The sequence below is a fragment of the Pelodiscus sinensis genome, chromosome 18 (assembly GCF_049634645.1).
Source record: "Pelodiscus sinensis isolate JC-2024 chromosome 18, ASM4963464v1, whole genome shotgun sequence".
Taxonomy (NCBI): domain Eukaryota; kingdom Metazoa; phylum Chordata; order Testudines; family Trionychidae; genus Pelodiscus; species Pelodiscus sinensis.
In genome coordinates, this window is record NC_134728.1 from 30,565,141 (window position 1) to 30,582,160 (window position 17,020).

The 17,020-nt window shown below is 53.2% G+C and overlaps 1 protein-coding gene across 2 annotated transcripts in view; it reads left to right on the top strand.

Annotated features, from left to right (window-relative positions):
- Nucleotides 1-17,020, top strand: part of DLGAP4 (DLG associated protein 4) — a 316,182-nt gene that overhangs the window by 207,238 nt on the left and 91,924 nt on the right. For both annotated transcript variants that reach the window (XM_025186419.2, XM_075901397.1), the window contains one exon: nucleotides 12,384-12,601. In XM_025186419.2, the coding sequence (XP_025042204.2) occupies nucleotides 12,384-12,601 (218 nt within the window). The remainder of the gene's footprint in view (nucleotides 1-12,383; nucleotides 12,602-17,020) is intronic.

Consider the following 17,020-nt stretch of genomic DNA (forward strand, 5'->3'; position numbering starts at 1 on the left):
GATACACCTAGCAAGACAGGTTCAGGGCATTACCCTTACAGGGACATGGCTTTCCCCATGTTGTGTAGTTAGTGCTGGGAGGCCAGGAGTATTTTGCAGCTGCCTATTTAACCTGGCAACTCTTGAACACAAGGAAAACAACTAAGGACATTCCTGATCCAATGAGCAGCAGCAGCCAGGGCCACGTACCACCAGCCATGGTGCACCGAAGGGCTGCTCCTTGCACTGCTGGATGGTATCAGCCTAGGACCTGGGGTTTGGTCCCCACACTTCCCTGCAAACGATGCTTCTGGGCAAATCTGACTGCCACAAGTGATAGCTAGGACCTCCACCAGGCGGGGCTGGGAGCAGGGCTGTGGATGGGTGCAAAAGCTGTTACCAGCCCTGTGAGTTCACAAGGCTGAGCATGGAGTAGCCTTGGGCCACCTCTGTGGGTTCGGGTGGCAGTGGGTGAGACTTGGGGGATAACCAAGGCTATGCCTAGACTACATGGCTCCGTCGACGGAGCCACATAGATAAGTTTACTAGACATAGGAAAATGAAGTGGCAATTAAAATAATCGCTGCTTCATTTACATCAAAATGGCCGCCGCGCTGTGCCGATCAGCTGTTTGGCGGCACAGCGGGGCAGTCTGGACGCTCCATGGTCGACAATGGAAGCCTTTGTCAACCACTCCAGTAAACCTCATTTCACGAGGCATAACGGGGTGGTCGACAAAGGCTTCCGTTGTCGACCGCCGAGCGTCCAGACTGCCCCGCTGTGCCGCCAAACAGCTGATCGGCACAGCGCGGCGGCCATTTTGATGTAAATGAAGCGGCGATTATTTAAAGCCGTGTTCATTTTCCTATGTCTAGTAAACTCATCTACATGGCTCCGTCGATGGAGCCACGTAGTCTAGACATACCCCAAGTGTTTTGTCACCTCTCCTCCCCAAAGCAGGCGAAGCTTAGTGGTTTGCCTGAGTTTCCTTTTGGGCTTTCCGGATCCAAGCATGACCCTCTTCAAAGTCAACCAGGGGGAAGAGTCCGCTGCAAGCCCTTGTGCTCAACCAGCCAATTCCTGCATACCTTTCAGGGTGGTCTGGTGGGTGGGAGAGGAGAGTGTGAATGGCTATGGAAGCCGCAGACCCCGTCTAGTCTCAGCCACAGACGGTCATACATGGGACACCAAAGGGCAGGCAGGAGCGTCCTGTCAAGGGCGTGTGCAAAATCCATACAGACCCTGCTGTCCAGTTGCTTCGCTACCAGGTGCCCTGCCCTCGTGTGCCTCTCGGGAGCTGGGGAGCAGTGCAGTGACTGAGGTGACCTCTTGCTGGCTCCCTAGGAGCCCAGGCTGGAAGACAGCCATTCCCTGCAGGAGTTGTGGTCAAAAGTGGAGATGGCCAGAGGAACGAAGCCAGGCTCCAGAGGCCTGATCTTCCCCACAGCTGGAGGGTTCCAGGGTAGCAAAGTGGACATGAAGGGTCACTGGGGTGACTTAGATGCCCTGCCCCATCTTACTTCCTGTAGAGGTGGGGGGAGCTTCCCCTGCTGTGACATGGGTGCATGCAGCAGCAAGTTCCTCCCTGCCACACTATAAGCTGAAGGTATGTCTTGTGCCCCTGGCTGACCTGTTACGGGAGGGGCTCTGCGGGGCGGGGCAGGGGCAGGAACTGAACTGCCAGGAGAGGCATCTGAAGCCATTAAGTGGCCAAGCAGTCGCTGAACATTGCCTACAAGTGTCCAAAGCAAGGGGCTGCGGGTTGCTGCTGTTCCGGGTTTGGTGGCGCGCAATGGCGGGTCGATTAGCAGCTTCAGGCTCTCACCTCTCGGGGTTGCGATAACACACACAGGCCCAGCTGAAGCAGGGTGCTCCCAAGCCGATCAGCCAGCATTTCTCCAGCCTGTGTTATTTAGGAGTGCTCCGTGGCTGGGACTGAGCAGAAGAGAGATGCCACCCACTGGCGTTTTTTCTTGTCGGCAGACGTGCAGGCAGGGCTGCTCTGAGCTGATACCTGAGCCAGCAGGGACACAGCTGGTGGCGTCATCTTCCCCTGCCCCCACTGAGCTTGCTTCATGCCCTTGTGAAACGCGGAGGAGCACTGGGGCTGGCTCTTTCAGAATAACCAGCCCGACCATCAGAACGATTCCTGCAGCACTCAGACGTCCAGCAGCCCAGACAACTGTGTGCATGGCCCATGGCTAGAGTAGGGATGGGGAACCTAAGGCCTGGGGACCAGATACAGCCCCTGGCTTGCCTGGACCCAGCCCCTGAGGCTCATGGCCTGCCCCCGGCATTGGAGAGCCCATGCTGGCACTCCAAGCCCCAGCTGTCCCACCGCAGGGCTGCAGCACACAAACTCTACTAGGGGAAATGTGGGGAGAGTTGGGGGCCATGTCAGTGAGGTTGGTTTGGGCTAGAGCACTGCCCGGGAGCCAGAAGAACTCTGCAGACTGGCTCTGTGGCCCTGGGCCAGCCCCTCCCCCTGCCTGGCCATGGTGTAAAGCGTGCAGTGACTGGGGGGGGGGGGTATGTCTACACTACAAAGTTAGTTCGAACTAACGGACGTTAGGCGCTACACTAGCGCTCCGTTAGTTTGAACTTAATTTGAACTAGCGGAGCACTTAGTTCGAACTAGGTAAACCTCATTCCACGAGGATTAAGCCTAGTTCGAACTAGCTAGTTCGAATTAAGGGGTGTGTAGCCCCTTAATTCGAACTAGTGGGAGGCTAGCCCTCCCCAGCTTTCCCTGGTGGCCACTCTGGCCAACACCAGGGAAACTCTACTGCCCCCCTCCCGGCCCCCTTGAAGGGGCACGGGCTGGCTATGGTGCCCGTGCCAGGTGCAAGCCTGCCAGCACCCAGCCAGCAGACCCTGCACCTGGCACGGATCGAGCCAACCACCCGATACCCCGCAGCCCTCCCCCTCTTCCCAGGACCAGGCTGGCGGCTCCCGGGAGCTTGCCCGGGACCGCAAGAGGCAGGCACCCGCCTGGGCTAGTGCGGACATCGTGGACCTTGTCCACGATCTCCGCACTAGGCACAGGAAAGTGGCTGGCTTGGGCAGGAGAGCTGCCAGCCTGGCCACCCAGGAGCAAGTGTGCAAGAGAATCAAGGGGGTCCACTGAGACCCCCGACCCTGAGCCCTGAGCTTACAATGGCCGTCCTGGGTCAGACCAAAGGTCCATCTAGCCCAGTAGCCTGTCTGCCGACAGCGGCCAACCCTAGGGACCCTGGAGGGGATGGACCGAAGATAGTGACCAAGCCATTTGTCTCATGCCATCCCTCTCCAGCCTTCCACAAACCTTGGGCAGGGACACCACTCCTACCCCCTGGCTAATACCACTCCATGGACCCAACCTCCATGACTTGATCTCACTTCCCTTTAAACTCTGTTCCAGTTCTAGCCTTCACAGCCTCCTGCAGCAAGGAGTTCCACAGGTTGACTCTTTGCTTTGTGAAGAAGAACTTTCTGTTACTAGTTTGAAGCCTGCTACCCATTCCTTTCCTTTGGTGTCCTCTAGTCCTTCTTTATGGGAACTAATGATGAACTTTTCTATATGCACCGTCTCCACCCAACTCCTGCTTTTAGAGACCTCTATCCTGTCCCCCCTCCGTCTCCTCTTTTCTAAGCTGAAAAGTCCCAGTCTCTTTAGCCTCTCTTCATATGGGACCTGTTCCCAACCCCTGATCATTTTAGTTGCCCTCCCCTGTCCCAGCCTCTCTCTTCCCCTCTCCCACCTCCTTTTCCCAGTCTCCCCCAGTTTTGTTCAATAAAGACAGATTCCATTTTGGAAGACACGTTATCTTTATTTTGTACATCAAGAAGTGGGGCTAGGGAAGGGTAAGTGGAAGGAGGTGAGGGAGGAATGGGGTACGAGCCCCCGATGGGGAGGACTGGGCTGGCTCTGCGGGCTTCTGGGGGTGGAAGCTCTCCTGCAGCCCCTCAATTGCCCCCCTCTCCCCAGATGGCAGCCTGCGGCAAGTGCAGCCGGTCTGATGGCCGAGTGCTGTGATGTGCCGAGTGTGGGCACTCAGGGCACTCCAAGCCAGGACTACTTTGCAAGCGGGGCACCCCTGAGAACTGTCTGTCCGGGGTGGGGGTCGGGACCCTTTAAGCACAGCCCTCGGCTAGCCTGAGACAGCATCTCCACGCTCTAAGTCCTCCTCTGATGCCCTGCCGGCACTGCTTCCGGCCAGCCTTAACCCCGCTTCAGGGTCCACTTAATGTGGACATGCTAGTTCGAATTAGCAAAACGCTAATTCGAACTAGTTTTTAGTTCTAGCTGCGTTAGTTCGAATTAGCGCTGTAGTGTAGACATACCCTGGGCTAGCACTGCTGAGGGTCCCAAAGGGGCAGATGGACTCTGGCCAGGGATGGACTCTGTTCTCAGCTGAGCCAGGGACTGCATTACCCCCCAAGCCTGGAGAGGGGCTGTGCCCTGGGGAAGGTGGGACCTGACAAAACAAGTCAGCTTCCCCTGGGCAGAGAGCTGCCTGTGGGTGGAAGGAGGCCTCCCCGAGACTGAGGGTGGGATGGGAGCATGGGGCTGGGAGCAGGCCACTTCCTTCCCTCCCAACAGAGGGAAGAGCTGGGGCTCTGGGGCTGCCCTTGTGAGGTGGTAGAAAGCTGTGGGGACCAATCCGGCTTTGTGAGTGGGGTGGTCAGGCAGCCTGGCTAAAGGGGTGGGGGGCTTCTGACTCTTGCTGAGAACAGCCCATTTAGAGACCACTGGACTGATACTTTATTGCCATGGCTCCCTTCGGTAGGGAAGCACTAGCGTCATCTCAGGGGAGTTTATATCTTTGGGGCACATTAGACCTTGTTTTATGACCCCCAGTTCCACGCCAGCAGGTGAGTCCCTAGCCCTGCTCTCTGCACCTGCGCCGCACCCGCTTTGGCCCTGCCCCTGGTGTCTTCCTGCTTAATCCCCACAGGAAGCCTTAGGCATTCTGTCTGCCTGTGTGTGTTCATGTACACGTATGTGCTCAAATGCTTGTGTGTGCATGCTTTTATATACATGCATGTGCATGGGCGGAGGACGTGCTCCTTTGAGTTTGTAGGTGTCTGCTATTGTATGTATTTTGCATCCCTATGTCCATGTGCATGTTTGCAGCTGTACGTGTATTTGTGTGAATGTTTCCAGGTGTGTACGCACGGTGTGGGTGCATGCGTGTTGGTGCGTGTGATGGACGTGAACTTTCAGAATTTCTAGTTGTCTCTAAAACTCCCCCAACAAGCCAGCTACAGCAGAATCAATGGTAATGGAGAGTCTCCTCTGTGCACGCCCACAGCCCGGCAGGGGATTTTCCACCTCACTGCCTTTCCTTTATGTTAACGCTCGGTTTGTTTGGGTGATCAGGGAGTGCTCTTGGCAGATGTATGGCAGGGAGCCGTCTGCAGCATTCAAAGCCCCCTCCCACCGCACACAGCCTCCTTTAGCTAAGAAGGAGGGACTATTAGCTTCGCTAATTCTACACTGAAACCTCTCTACAAACTTTTTCACACTTACCCTAAACCCTCTTTTCCAGCTTCCCCTCCAAACTAGGGATGTTAAATATCAAGTAATTGACTAATCAAATAGTCGATGCATTTTGTATCGACTATTCGATTAGTCAATAGGGAACCTCCACCTTTGAAGTGAAGCAACAGCACTAGGGCTGTTCCTATACTTCAAAGGCAAAAATGCCACGTGGAGCCTGGGGTCAGCACTGACCCTGGGCTCCACACAGTGCTGCCACTTTGAAACGCCACAGGGAGCCCGGCATCAGGCACCTGAGGGAAGGAGATGAAGACCCAGGGTGGGGAGACAGCCCTGGTTTGGAGTAGGGATGTGAACGACTAGTCGACTATCTGATAAGCAAATGCTTATCGGATAGTCAACAGGGTAGTTGACTAATCAATTCCCGCCCCCCCCTTGCTGCCTCTATCAGAAAGAGGCAGGAGGGGGAAAGTGGAGGGGATACTTCAAAGCAGCAGCACTGCATGGAGCCTGGGGACAGACGACGGGCTCCATGCAGCACTGCCTCTTTGAAACGCCACATGAAGCCCCGTGAAGCCCAGAGTCAGGCTTCATGTGGCGTTTCAAAGCAGCAGCACCACACGGAGCCCGGGGTCAGTGGGGAGTCCCCAGATGATCCTGGGCTCCATGTGGCACTGCTGCTTTGAAATGCCACGTGCAGCCTGGGGACACCCCAGCTAGCACCAGGCTGCATGCGGCGTTTCAAAGAAGCACTGCCTCCTGGAACCCAGCATCTGGCCCCAGGCTCCATGCAGCACTGCTGCTTTGAAGAACTCCCTCTCGTTTTCCCTCCTGCCTCTTTCTGATAGAGGAAGCAAGGGGGGCAGAACTGATTAGTCGACTAGCCTGTCGACTATCCGATAAGCATTTGCTTATCAGATAGTCGACTTGTCGACTAGTCGTTCACATCTCTACTCCAAACCAGGGCTGTCTCCCCATCCTGGATCTTTGGCTCCTTCCCTCAGGTGCAGCTCAGCCAAAAGACCAAGGCCCCTGCTTTCCTATTCTTTTTTAAAGACTTGAGGCCATTCTCTATCAACCACTGCTTAGACTTAAAGACAAAAACGATTGTTTAACAGTTACTCATCAAGACATTGAGAATAACAGTACTTCCTGGTAAACTTATTGGCTACATCTACACTGGCATCCCTTCCGAAAAAGGAAGTAGGAATAAGAAATCCTCCGGAAAAGGCTTTATTTTCCGGAGAATAACGTCTAGACTGGCGTTTTTCTCCGGCTTTTCCCCAAGCCGGAAAAAAGCGGTAGCCATGTTAATGCAAATGCCGCGGGGGATATTTAAATCCCCTGCGGATTTGCCTATTCCAAAGTCTACATTAGCATCCCTTTTCCGGAAAGGGGTGCCAATGTAGACACAGCCCCATTGTGTCAGTGTTAGGGCGCTAATGCCTTTTCATGTGGCTTTGTCAAAAGACTGCCCGAGCAAAAAGCTATTGGGCAGTAGAATTCAAGGTAATTACTCAGTGGGCATCTCGGAATATCCAGTGCCTTGCTGCATAGGGGGCTGTGTTTGGCCTACTCTGCACTACACACACCACACCCATACAACTTCAGCTACACAAATAGTCTAGCTGAAGTCAACATACTTACCGCAGTGTCTTCAATGCAGTAAGGCTGGCAGGAGCTGCTGTCCCATCTGATACTCTTCTCGTCCTGGTGGCATACCGAAGTTGAAGGGAGAGGGCTCGAAGATTGATTTATCACATCTCAGCAGACGTGATAAATCAGCTGCCGGTGGATCAATTGTGGCAGCGTTGATCCGCTGTCCCACTGTGTAGTGAAGACAAGCCCTTAGCTTGTACTGCACTAGCCTAGCCAGCAGCAGATCCTCACACAGCATGATGTTGTGCTTAGGGCAGGGAGCTGGGCATAGGCAGACTTAGAATCATAGAACCACAGAGCTGTAAGAGACCTCAGGAGTCATCAAGTCCAGCCCCCTGCTCTAGGCAGGACCAATCCCAACTAAATCAACCCAGCCAGGGCTTTGTCAAGCCGAGACTTAAACACCTTTAGGGATGGAGACTCCGCTACTTCCCTAGGTAACCCATTCCAGTGCTTCACCACCCTCCTAGTGAAATAGCTTTTCCTAATATCCAACCTGGACCTCTCCCACCACAACTTGAGACCATTGCTCCTTGTTCTGCCATCTGTCACTACTGGGAACAGCCTCTCTCCATCCTCTTTGGAACCTCCCTTCAGGAAGTTGAAGGCTGCTCTCAAATCCCCCCTCACTCTTCGCTCCTGCAGACTAAACAGACCCAGCTCCCTCAGCCTCTCCTCATAGGTCATGTGCTTCAGCCCCCTAATGATTTTGGTTGCCCTCCACTAGACCCTCTTCAATGCGTCCTCATGTTTTTTTTATTGGGGGGCCCAGAACTGGACACAATACTCCAGATGTGGCCTCACCAAAGCCGAATAAAGGGGAATAATGTCATCTCTGGATCTGCTGGCAATGCTCCTCTTAATGCACCCTAATATGCCATTAACCTTGTTGGCTACAAGGGCACACTGTTGACTCATATCCAGCTTCTCTTCCACTGTAACCCCCAGGACTTGAGTTCTTATGGACTGTAAGCTGTGTGGGTGTGTCACTTAGGTCACGATTTTCCAGTGGCTTGGGATGGTGCAAGCCCAACATATCTTAGAGGGGGTCCAGAAAGTGCTGAGCAGCTGCCCTTGGGAATTCAGGCCCCTCCAGTTGGACTCTCAAAATCAAAAGTCAGTTTGGCAAATCAAGGCTTTAACCTCTCTGGGCTGCACCTCCCCGCCTGGAAAGGGGGGCCGGCAATCCTTCCTTTCTCCCATCCTTTGTCTTTCCCAGTGGAGAAGCTCTCTGGGGCAGGGACCGTCTCTCACAGTGTGTATGTAACTGTGGAGCTGTATCAGCTGCCTCTTTGTATTCCCATGCTGGGTCCAGGGCAGGTAGCATGCCGAGAAAGGAACATTTCTATTTCCCCAGCTGGGTTCTGGACTCCTGCTCCCGACCTGCCAGCCCTGCGATGGGCACACAGCTATGCAGGCTGGTGCCATGAGGGCTGTCAGTGCCAGGCGGGTGAGTGCGCTGACGTGCAATTAACAAGGGAAGGACAAGGCAGGCGGAAAAATCCAATCCCCAGTCAGACGTGACTTGGAGGTGGCAAAGTATTTCCAGAAGCCTCTTGTCACCTTCATTAGGAAAGGTCAAAGCCAATCCCCCCAGGTGATTTGAGGAGAACAAGGTGGTTATTAGTGTGATCCATCACCATCGCCAGGGAGAATAGTGGGACACACTGCAGGTAGCAGCAGCATGTTCCGGAGCCAGGGGTGACTGCTCTCTGCCCTGTGATCTGTGTGGACGGCCATCCTGCCCTGGGGCGCACTCCCTGCGCCACAGCTCAGAGCTGGGTGGAGATCACAGAGGCAAAGCACCCCCTGAGGCTGAGCTAAGCACTGGGACTGGAGCAGCGACACACAAACCTCTCCCCACTGGAGGTTTGCACTGAATGTGTCGCAAGTGTCAGGAGTTTAGTAGCCTCAGCCTGGGCTCCAGCACAGCGCCCTCGGCTGTGCGGCAGCTGATCACCTCCCGTTCAGGAGGCGCCCTACCCGGGTCAGCAAGCAGCAAGTGGCTTTGGGGGGACTGACAGAGAGAGGGCCCAGCAGTCTGGGGAAGGCCAAGAATCCTGGAACCAAACCTAGGGCTGCCAGGTGTCCAGTATTGACCCGGACAGTCCGGTATTTTCTGCTCCTGTCCAGTAAAAAAAATCAGAAAATACCGGACACCTGAAATGACTGGCACTTTCTGATTTCTTCCCGGCCAGGGGGTGAAAATACCGGACCGGCCGGGTCAATACCGGACACCTGGACACACCCAGGAACTGGGACCAGACCCGCCCCCGGCTGCGTAACTGGCTCTGCGGGGGAGCTGTCTGGCCGGGAGCAGGGAGGCACAGGATGGTCGCCAGTCGATGGCAGCCTCTTAGATACAAAAAGCTTCTTAAAGGGGCCATGCTGTTTTTATTTTATTTTATTTTATTTTATTTTATTTTATTTTATTTTATTTTATTGCTCAACAACTTTGGTCTCCTTTTTTTCCCTCAACAAAATGTTTTCCCCGGTGGGGTTTTTTGGTGGGGGGGGGTTGGTATTTTTGGTTAAACCATCTGGCAATCCTAACCAAACCCCAGCCCAAAAAGAGGGCCTGGAGAGGCCTGTACTGCCCAGTGGTGTTTGTCTCCATTGTAAAGCCCACAGACTGGGCTCATCTGGCACAAATGGTGCCATCTTCCTGGTCCTGAGCCTCTCTGAAGGGAGGAGACCCAGCGCAGAATAACCACCAGGGCCTGCTCACCCCCTCAGTCTGGCTTTCATGGGAGTTTGGCCAGATTTCAGCCAGAGCCACCAGTAAGAGCTGCAGGGGCACCTCAGGGGCTTTATCCAGCCGAGCCCTCCTGGGCTACTTCTACGCTGCACAGAGATTTCAGAACAAGCTATTCTGGAATAGTTATTCCGAAACAGCTTATTTCGAAATAGCACGTCTACACTGAGGGAAGCCTCAAAATTAGTCCGAGGCAGGCTTCTCGCATAGTTATTTCAGAAAAATGGCCATTATTCCGAAATAACTGTACTGTGTAGACATCCCCCAATGATTTCGATCTAACACAGTCTTCAGCACCCAACATGTTGTGCTGGAACTTTGCCCAGCTGTCAAGACACAAATTCCCCATAACATCTGCCCCATAAGAATCTCCACTCTCCTGTGCAGGGCGTAGGCCACTTGCTAACTGCCAGGGCAGGGGTGGGACACAGGGAGCAGAGGCCCAAGGGCAGCTTAGTACATGCTTGGCCAGATGGAGCTTTCCTGCATTTTCCTTTTTCTTGGAAGCAGCTGGCCCTTGAATACCAGAGCCAGATGAGACGGGCCATCGGTCTGGCCTGCTCTGACCATTCCTGTGTCCCTGCTTTGGTTCTCTTACCTCTTAAGCATCCAGCTCTGCATAAGGCGCCTGGCTTCCCAAGGCGGCCACTTCAAGACTCAGTCTGGTTGGCTCTTTTTTCAGTGAAAACACAGTGAGCCTGGCCAGCCGGACTAGGGACCTGGCTGCTTGTGGTCACAAAATGCCGACAGAGTAGCAATGTGGCACGAGCAAACAACCTCCACGCTTGGCTATAGCAGGAGCTCTCAAGCCTTCCCATGCTCAGACCGCCTGCCCTGGGTCCCCCCCCCCCAACCTCCTCCCGCCTCGATATGTGTTCATGGCCCTGTTGTTACAGGTATCGATCAGGGCACAAAAACATTCCTAGGGGACTTTGTGAGAAAAGTTCATTCTCCTGCAAGGAGGCTTTGGGGCTGGGGGATGCAAACAAGAAAAGGAGCATTGTCTCAGATTAACCTCCTGTCTGACAGCACTTACCCTGAGACTGCACTCAGCATTTCCAGTCACCTTCTCCATCCCCCAGCAGCCCGGGAGGGAGGGAGGGAGGGAACTAGGACTTGCTCTGCTGCAGAGGCATTGCCAGCTCAGGTGATGTGACTTGCACACGGCCAGTGGCCACACTTCACTCCTCTCTAGGACGGGTGCAGGGCAGCAGCAAGGCGTAGGGGTCGCAGTTACAGCCAGGCACAGTGTGAGGAAGAGATGGGTCCAAACTCAGGAGTCCCTGGCTCCTTGGCCAGGTCTATTTTTATTTACATTATGGTAGCACGTAGCAGCCCCCCGTATCACCAGAGCCCCATGCGTGCTGTATGGACACACAGTAAGGGACAGTCCCTCCCCCCGTCCAATGGGACGACATAGGTAGAGAATAGGGGAAACATTACAGGCGAGGAATTGAGACACAAAGTCACTTGCACAAGGCAATGCAGACGTTCTGGAGAACAGGAGGGAGCCAAAGCCAGTGCCTCATCCACAGAACCACCATTCTCTGCCTGCTAGCTTTCCTTAGTGAAAAGCCACTAGGAACGCTCAGGCCCAGTTCACCCTCCCTTACCCACACTGATTTCAGTGAGACCGTTTATGTAGTAAGGGATTAATCAACCTAAGGGTGGCAGAACTGAGCCTTTCAGCTGGAAGTCTGTGAGCTTGTTTGAGGATACTAGAAAGTGAGATCCGCCTAAGTCAATGGCCTTTATTCTCCTTGCATCTGTCTCATGGCAGGTTTTAGTCCACTGACAGCTCTATGAATCAAGCATTAGCTGACAATTCATGGTGGCTGGTGAAGATAAAAATCATCATCTCTGCAACCCTGTATCCAGTCCCATAGCAAGAACGAGAGAGCGTCACGCCATGAAATCAGAGGCCTGGAAAAGCAGTGTTCATAAAAGCAAACTATTGCTTCAGCCCCAGTGCAATGCACACCATGCTAGCCCACTCAAGCCTGCTGGGAGTGAGCAAGGGCCGGCCTGTTGCACAAAGATGAATCTTCTCTGCAGTGCAGAGCCAGCCTGCAGCACTTTTTGCCTTGGGAATTCAGAGTCAGAAATGCTACAGGTAGCTGGGCGTAAGGAAGGGCTGGACACCTAGGCCACGTCTAGACTGCATGGCTCTGTCGACGGAGCCGTGTAGTCTAGATGTAGCCCTAGAATAATCGACATGCTAAGGTAGGGGTAATCAAGCTTCATGCTTCGTGGCATATAGCAATGACTCGGAGCCAGGAAGGAATTGTTTTGAGCACGGACAGCACAGCGCAGCTGGCCAGATGCATATTAGCATGAGGGGTTTTCTCCATTTTTCTGATGTGTCAGGTATTAGCCACGTCTGAAGCCAGGATACCAGACTTGAGGGACCTGCTATGGTTCCTCCAACTCCCGCATTCCAATTCCTTCCAGAGCTTCCTTCCTTCCTTCCTAGACATGGACCATCAGGGTGCTGCATTGTTCTTCCAGGTGCCTCAGGGAGAGTGGAACAATACGCTGTCTCGGGACAAAGACAACGAGATCCCATGCCGGCGCATGCGGAGTGGGAGCTACATCAAAGCCATGGGGGATGATGACAGTGAAGACTCGGAAACCAGCCCCAAACCGTCTCCGAAAACAGCAGCTCGGAGGCAGAGTTACCTCAAGGCCACCCAACAGTCCCTGAGTGAGCAGAGCACCACACACAGGTAACTGGCTTAGGGATCCTTTGCATGCCAGGGCTTTAGCGTCAAACCCAGGAGTGGGCCCGGGAGTTCTACTGAGGGCATCCACATCTAACCTGGAGCATTCCATGCTGGGCCTTCCAGCATCCAGATTAAAGATGGTGTGGGGTGCCATCGCCTTCATTTTCTCCATCTGAGTGGGACGTTTGGCCTCATGGGAAGTTATCAATGCTGCCCTCATGTGGGTAGAGTTTGGGCACCCTGGGAGAGGGAGCTGGGAAGCGGGGAGTAAGAGGAGGAGACAAATGGAGAGATGAAGATAAGGTGGAGGAATGAAGCAGTTGCTTGTTCCCTAGTGATTCTAAAATAACCCTAGGGCTACGTCTACATTGGCATCCCTTTCCGGAAAAGGGATGCTAATGTAGACTTCGGAATTGCAAATTCCGTGGGGGATTTAAATATCCCCCGCGGCATTTGCATTTACATGGCTGCCGCTTTTTTCCGGATTGGGGATAAGCCGGAGAAAAGCGCCAGTCTAGACGTGATTCTCCGGAAAATAAGCCCTTTTCCGGAGGATTTCTTATTTATTCTTGAAAGTAGGAATAAGAGATCCTCTGGAAAAGGGCTTATTTTCTGGAGAATCACGTCTAGACTGGCGCTTTTCTCCAGCTTATCCCCAAGCCGGAAAAAACGGCAGCCATGTAAATACAAATGCCGCGGAGGATATGCAATTCCGAAGTCTACATTAGCATCCCTTTTCCGGAAAGGGGTGCCAATGTAGACACAGCCAAGGGGTTTGAATTGCACAGGATCTCTGTCTCCAGTAGGAAAAAGACATAAGGACAAGTATTTTGATGATGTATGTTGCCTTCAATGCACTTACACTGGTTTACATCTAAAAGGATTTGGCTCTTACTGAGGAGTGAAGCTTACACAAGTAGCTGCTGAAACATGGAAGACAGCTTTTAGCACAGTGTCTCCCAGCATGGCCACATATTCACATTCATATGCTGGCCTTTGGATCCCTGAATCCTTTTTCTGATGTGCTATGGCGGCTAATCCAAAAGATTCTGGGGAGCATCTGTAAGTGAAAGGCACATGGAGCATGGAGCGTGGAGTGGGCTAGGGGATTGGGTGTGTTGCCAAGCTATGTGGAGGATGACACCCGGAAAAGATGAGATGAGGAGGGGAGAACCAAAGCCAAGCATTGGGTTCCAGGGCTGTGTCTACACTGGGCCACTTATTCCGGAAAAGCAGCCGCTTTTCCTGAATAACTTGAAAGCTGTCTACACTGGCCGCTTGATTTTCCGGAAAAGCAATGACAATCTACTGTAAAATTGTCAGTGTTTTTCCGGAAAAACTATGCTGCTCCCGTTCGGGCAAAAGTCCTTTTCCGGAAAAACTATTCCGGAAAAGGGCCAGTGTAGACAGCACAGTAGTCTTTTCCGCAAAGAAGCCCCGATCGCGAAAATGATTATCGGGGCTTTTTTCCAGAAAAGCGCGTCTACATTGGCCACAGACACTTTTCTGGAAAAAGTGCTTTTCCAGAAAAGCATCCTGCCAATGTAGACGCTCTTTTTCCGGAAATACTTATAACGGAAAACTGTTCCATTTTAAGCATTTCCGGAAATTCATGCCACACTCTGTAAACAGTTGCTCCCTGGGCTTTCCCATCACTACCTGTCCTGGTGCTGAGTCCCTCAGCCCCTTAACAGCACTGGATTGAAATTCACAGAAGAGACAAAAAATGGGAGATGCTACCAACTCAGAGAAGACAAAGAGCTAGCACAAAGGGACCAGGAGGAGGTAAATGTGGAGACAGAAAATTAACCAAATGCTATTCAGTTTGGAATAATACAAGTGAATATATCTGGGGAAGTAATCAGAGACACCTAGGCTGTGTCTACACTGGCATGAATTTCCGGAACTGCTTAAAACGGAATACTATTCCGTTTTCAGTTTTTCCGGAAAAGGAGAGTCTACATTGGCAGGCTGCTTTTCCGGAAAAGCCCTTTTTCCGGAAAAGCGTCTGTGGCCAATGTAGACGCGCTTTTCCGGAAAAGAGCCCCGATTGCCATTTTCGCGATCGGGGCTTTTTTTCCGGAAAAGACTACTGGGCTGTCTACACTGGCCCTTTTCCGGAACAGTGTTCCAGAATAAGGACTTATGCCCGAGCAGGAGCAGAATAGTTTTTCAGGAATAGCGGCTGATTTTGTACAGTAGAGTGTCGTTGCTTTTCCGGAAATTCAAGGGCCAGTGTAGACAGCTCGCAGCTTATTCCGGAAAAGCGGCTGATTTTCCGGAATAAGTGGCCCAGTGTAGACACAGCCCAACAGGGTGGGGAGCAGCAATGTGCAGAGACCTCAGAGCAGTAGTTGACTGCAGAGGAGATGTGACTTTATCGTGTGATCTGGTGGGAACAAGAACAGAGTTTAAAGGGTGGCATTGTGAGAGCATCTGGTCCCCAAACAAGGAACTAGCCCCTGTCCCGAGGCTTGGCTCTCCTCTCACAACACTACCGTGAACCCAGTGACTTCCCTACGGGTTCTCCTGACTTACAGCCACATAGGAGAGGAGAACTGGGCCCTCAGGTATCACATTCAGCTCTGCATGCCTCAGCCCTGAGAAAATGTTGCATGTGGCCACACACGAGTGGGGAGGAGCTATTTGGAGGCACAGTATGAAACTGAGCCCAAGAAAGTTTTGTCTGGCTCTCAGGCAGTGAACTCCGTCCAGCTGCGAACTAGTGTCCAAGAGGTCATTAGAGAAACCAGGTGGGGGAGATGATGTCTTTTGTTAGACCAGCTTCTGCTGGGGGCAGAGACAAGCTTTTGAGCCACACAGAACCCTTCTTCAGGGCTGGAAAAGGTCCCCTGACTTCATAGGGACCAGCATGGCTGGACTACATTGCCCTGTAGACACCATGTGCACTGGCCCTAGGGACAGGGGTGGCCCTAGACTAGCTGCCAGCAACTGGCGAGCCATGCAATCGGCCCCCCACCTCCAAACCCCTCAATGATATTGCACCACCATTTGGCACCCCATTTAACTTGGCGCCCTAGGCGACCACCTAGTTTGCCTATATGGACGGGCTGCCCCTGCCTAGGGACTGGGCTTGAGGGGAGTGAATGTCTAACTACAAGGTTACGTCAGTGTAATTTGTGTCGCACAGGGGTGTGAATAAGCCACCCTGCAAGGGACGTAAGTCATGCTGAGCTGAGCGCCGGCATGGACAGTGCTTCCCCCCCACCCCCCGCCCCGGCGAAGGTGGAGTTCTTATGCCAGCAGAAGAGCGCTCTCCTGGCAGCGCAGAGCCTCCTGTGCCCAGCCTGCTCTCTCGTTCCCATGTGGGCAAGAGGAATGGGAAGATTTGGGCACAAACTGAACGTATCCAGACTACACAAAACCCCCGAGCCAGGCCAGAGGCTGCCCCAGGCCTAACTGGTACCAGACTAGAGCATCCTCTCTCCTAGCAACAGTGTGAGGCCTAGCGCCACCTGCTGGCCTCCCTGCCTTGCTTTTTCATCAGCTCCACTTACTAGTAGGTGCCGCTTGCTTGGAGTCCCCTCCCTGATCAGGAGCGGGCAGTTCAGATCCAGACTGGCCAACAAGCATCAAGAGCACCTGCTGCTGCTCCTGCCCTTTCAGGGCTTCTCGCCAGATGTGGGAAACCTTCCCTCAGTTGCCCATTAAAACCGGCCTGTGCTTCGTGAAAAGGCCAATGAATTAGACTGTTTATCTGCAGTGAGACCAGCAGGTTGAGTCTCTGGTCTTGGCCAAGATAAATGGGGATATGACATGTCATATGGGGGTGCCTGGAGTCCACATAGAAACAGGGAGATGAGGAACCTCAAGATCTTGATAGAGTGAACAGAGGTGCAGAACAGTGAGTCAGGACTCCTGAGTTCGATTCTCAGCTCTGCTACAGACTCACAGTGTGACCCTGGGCACAGCACTTTTGCCTCAGTTCCCCTAATGTCAAAAATAGTCTTAATAGTATTGACCCTCCTCATAGGGGGCAGAGAATGTGGCTAAATCGCATGGGATTGGGAAGTGGAAGGCCCTATGCACATGCAAAATGATATCGCTAATTCTCCTGCCCCACTCCTCCCCATCCTCCTGCTCCAGCAAAGAGGGGTATCCAGGTTCCCCAAACAGCCAAAAAGAGCCCTTTTGTGCAGAGTCAGCTTGATGAAAGTGATGCATTGAATGCCAAAGACTGCAGTGAGGAGGGTATGGGACACCACCTGAGGTCAGCCGATGGGCTTCCACCATCTGGGCAAGGCCCCAGACTGGTGCTTGCCTCTGTTGGTCCAACAGGAGCCCTAGGCTGTTAACATCCAGGGTGCAGTATGAAGTCAAACTCTGCCGTCCACATTCAGGCAAGCCCCTCCAGGGGAGATTTGCTCAAGAACCCCTGAGTAAGCCCCCCCCGAGTTTTGG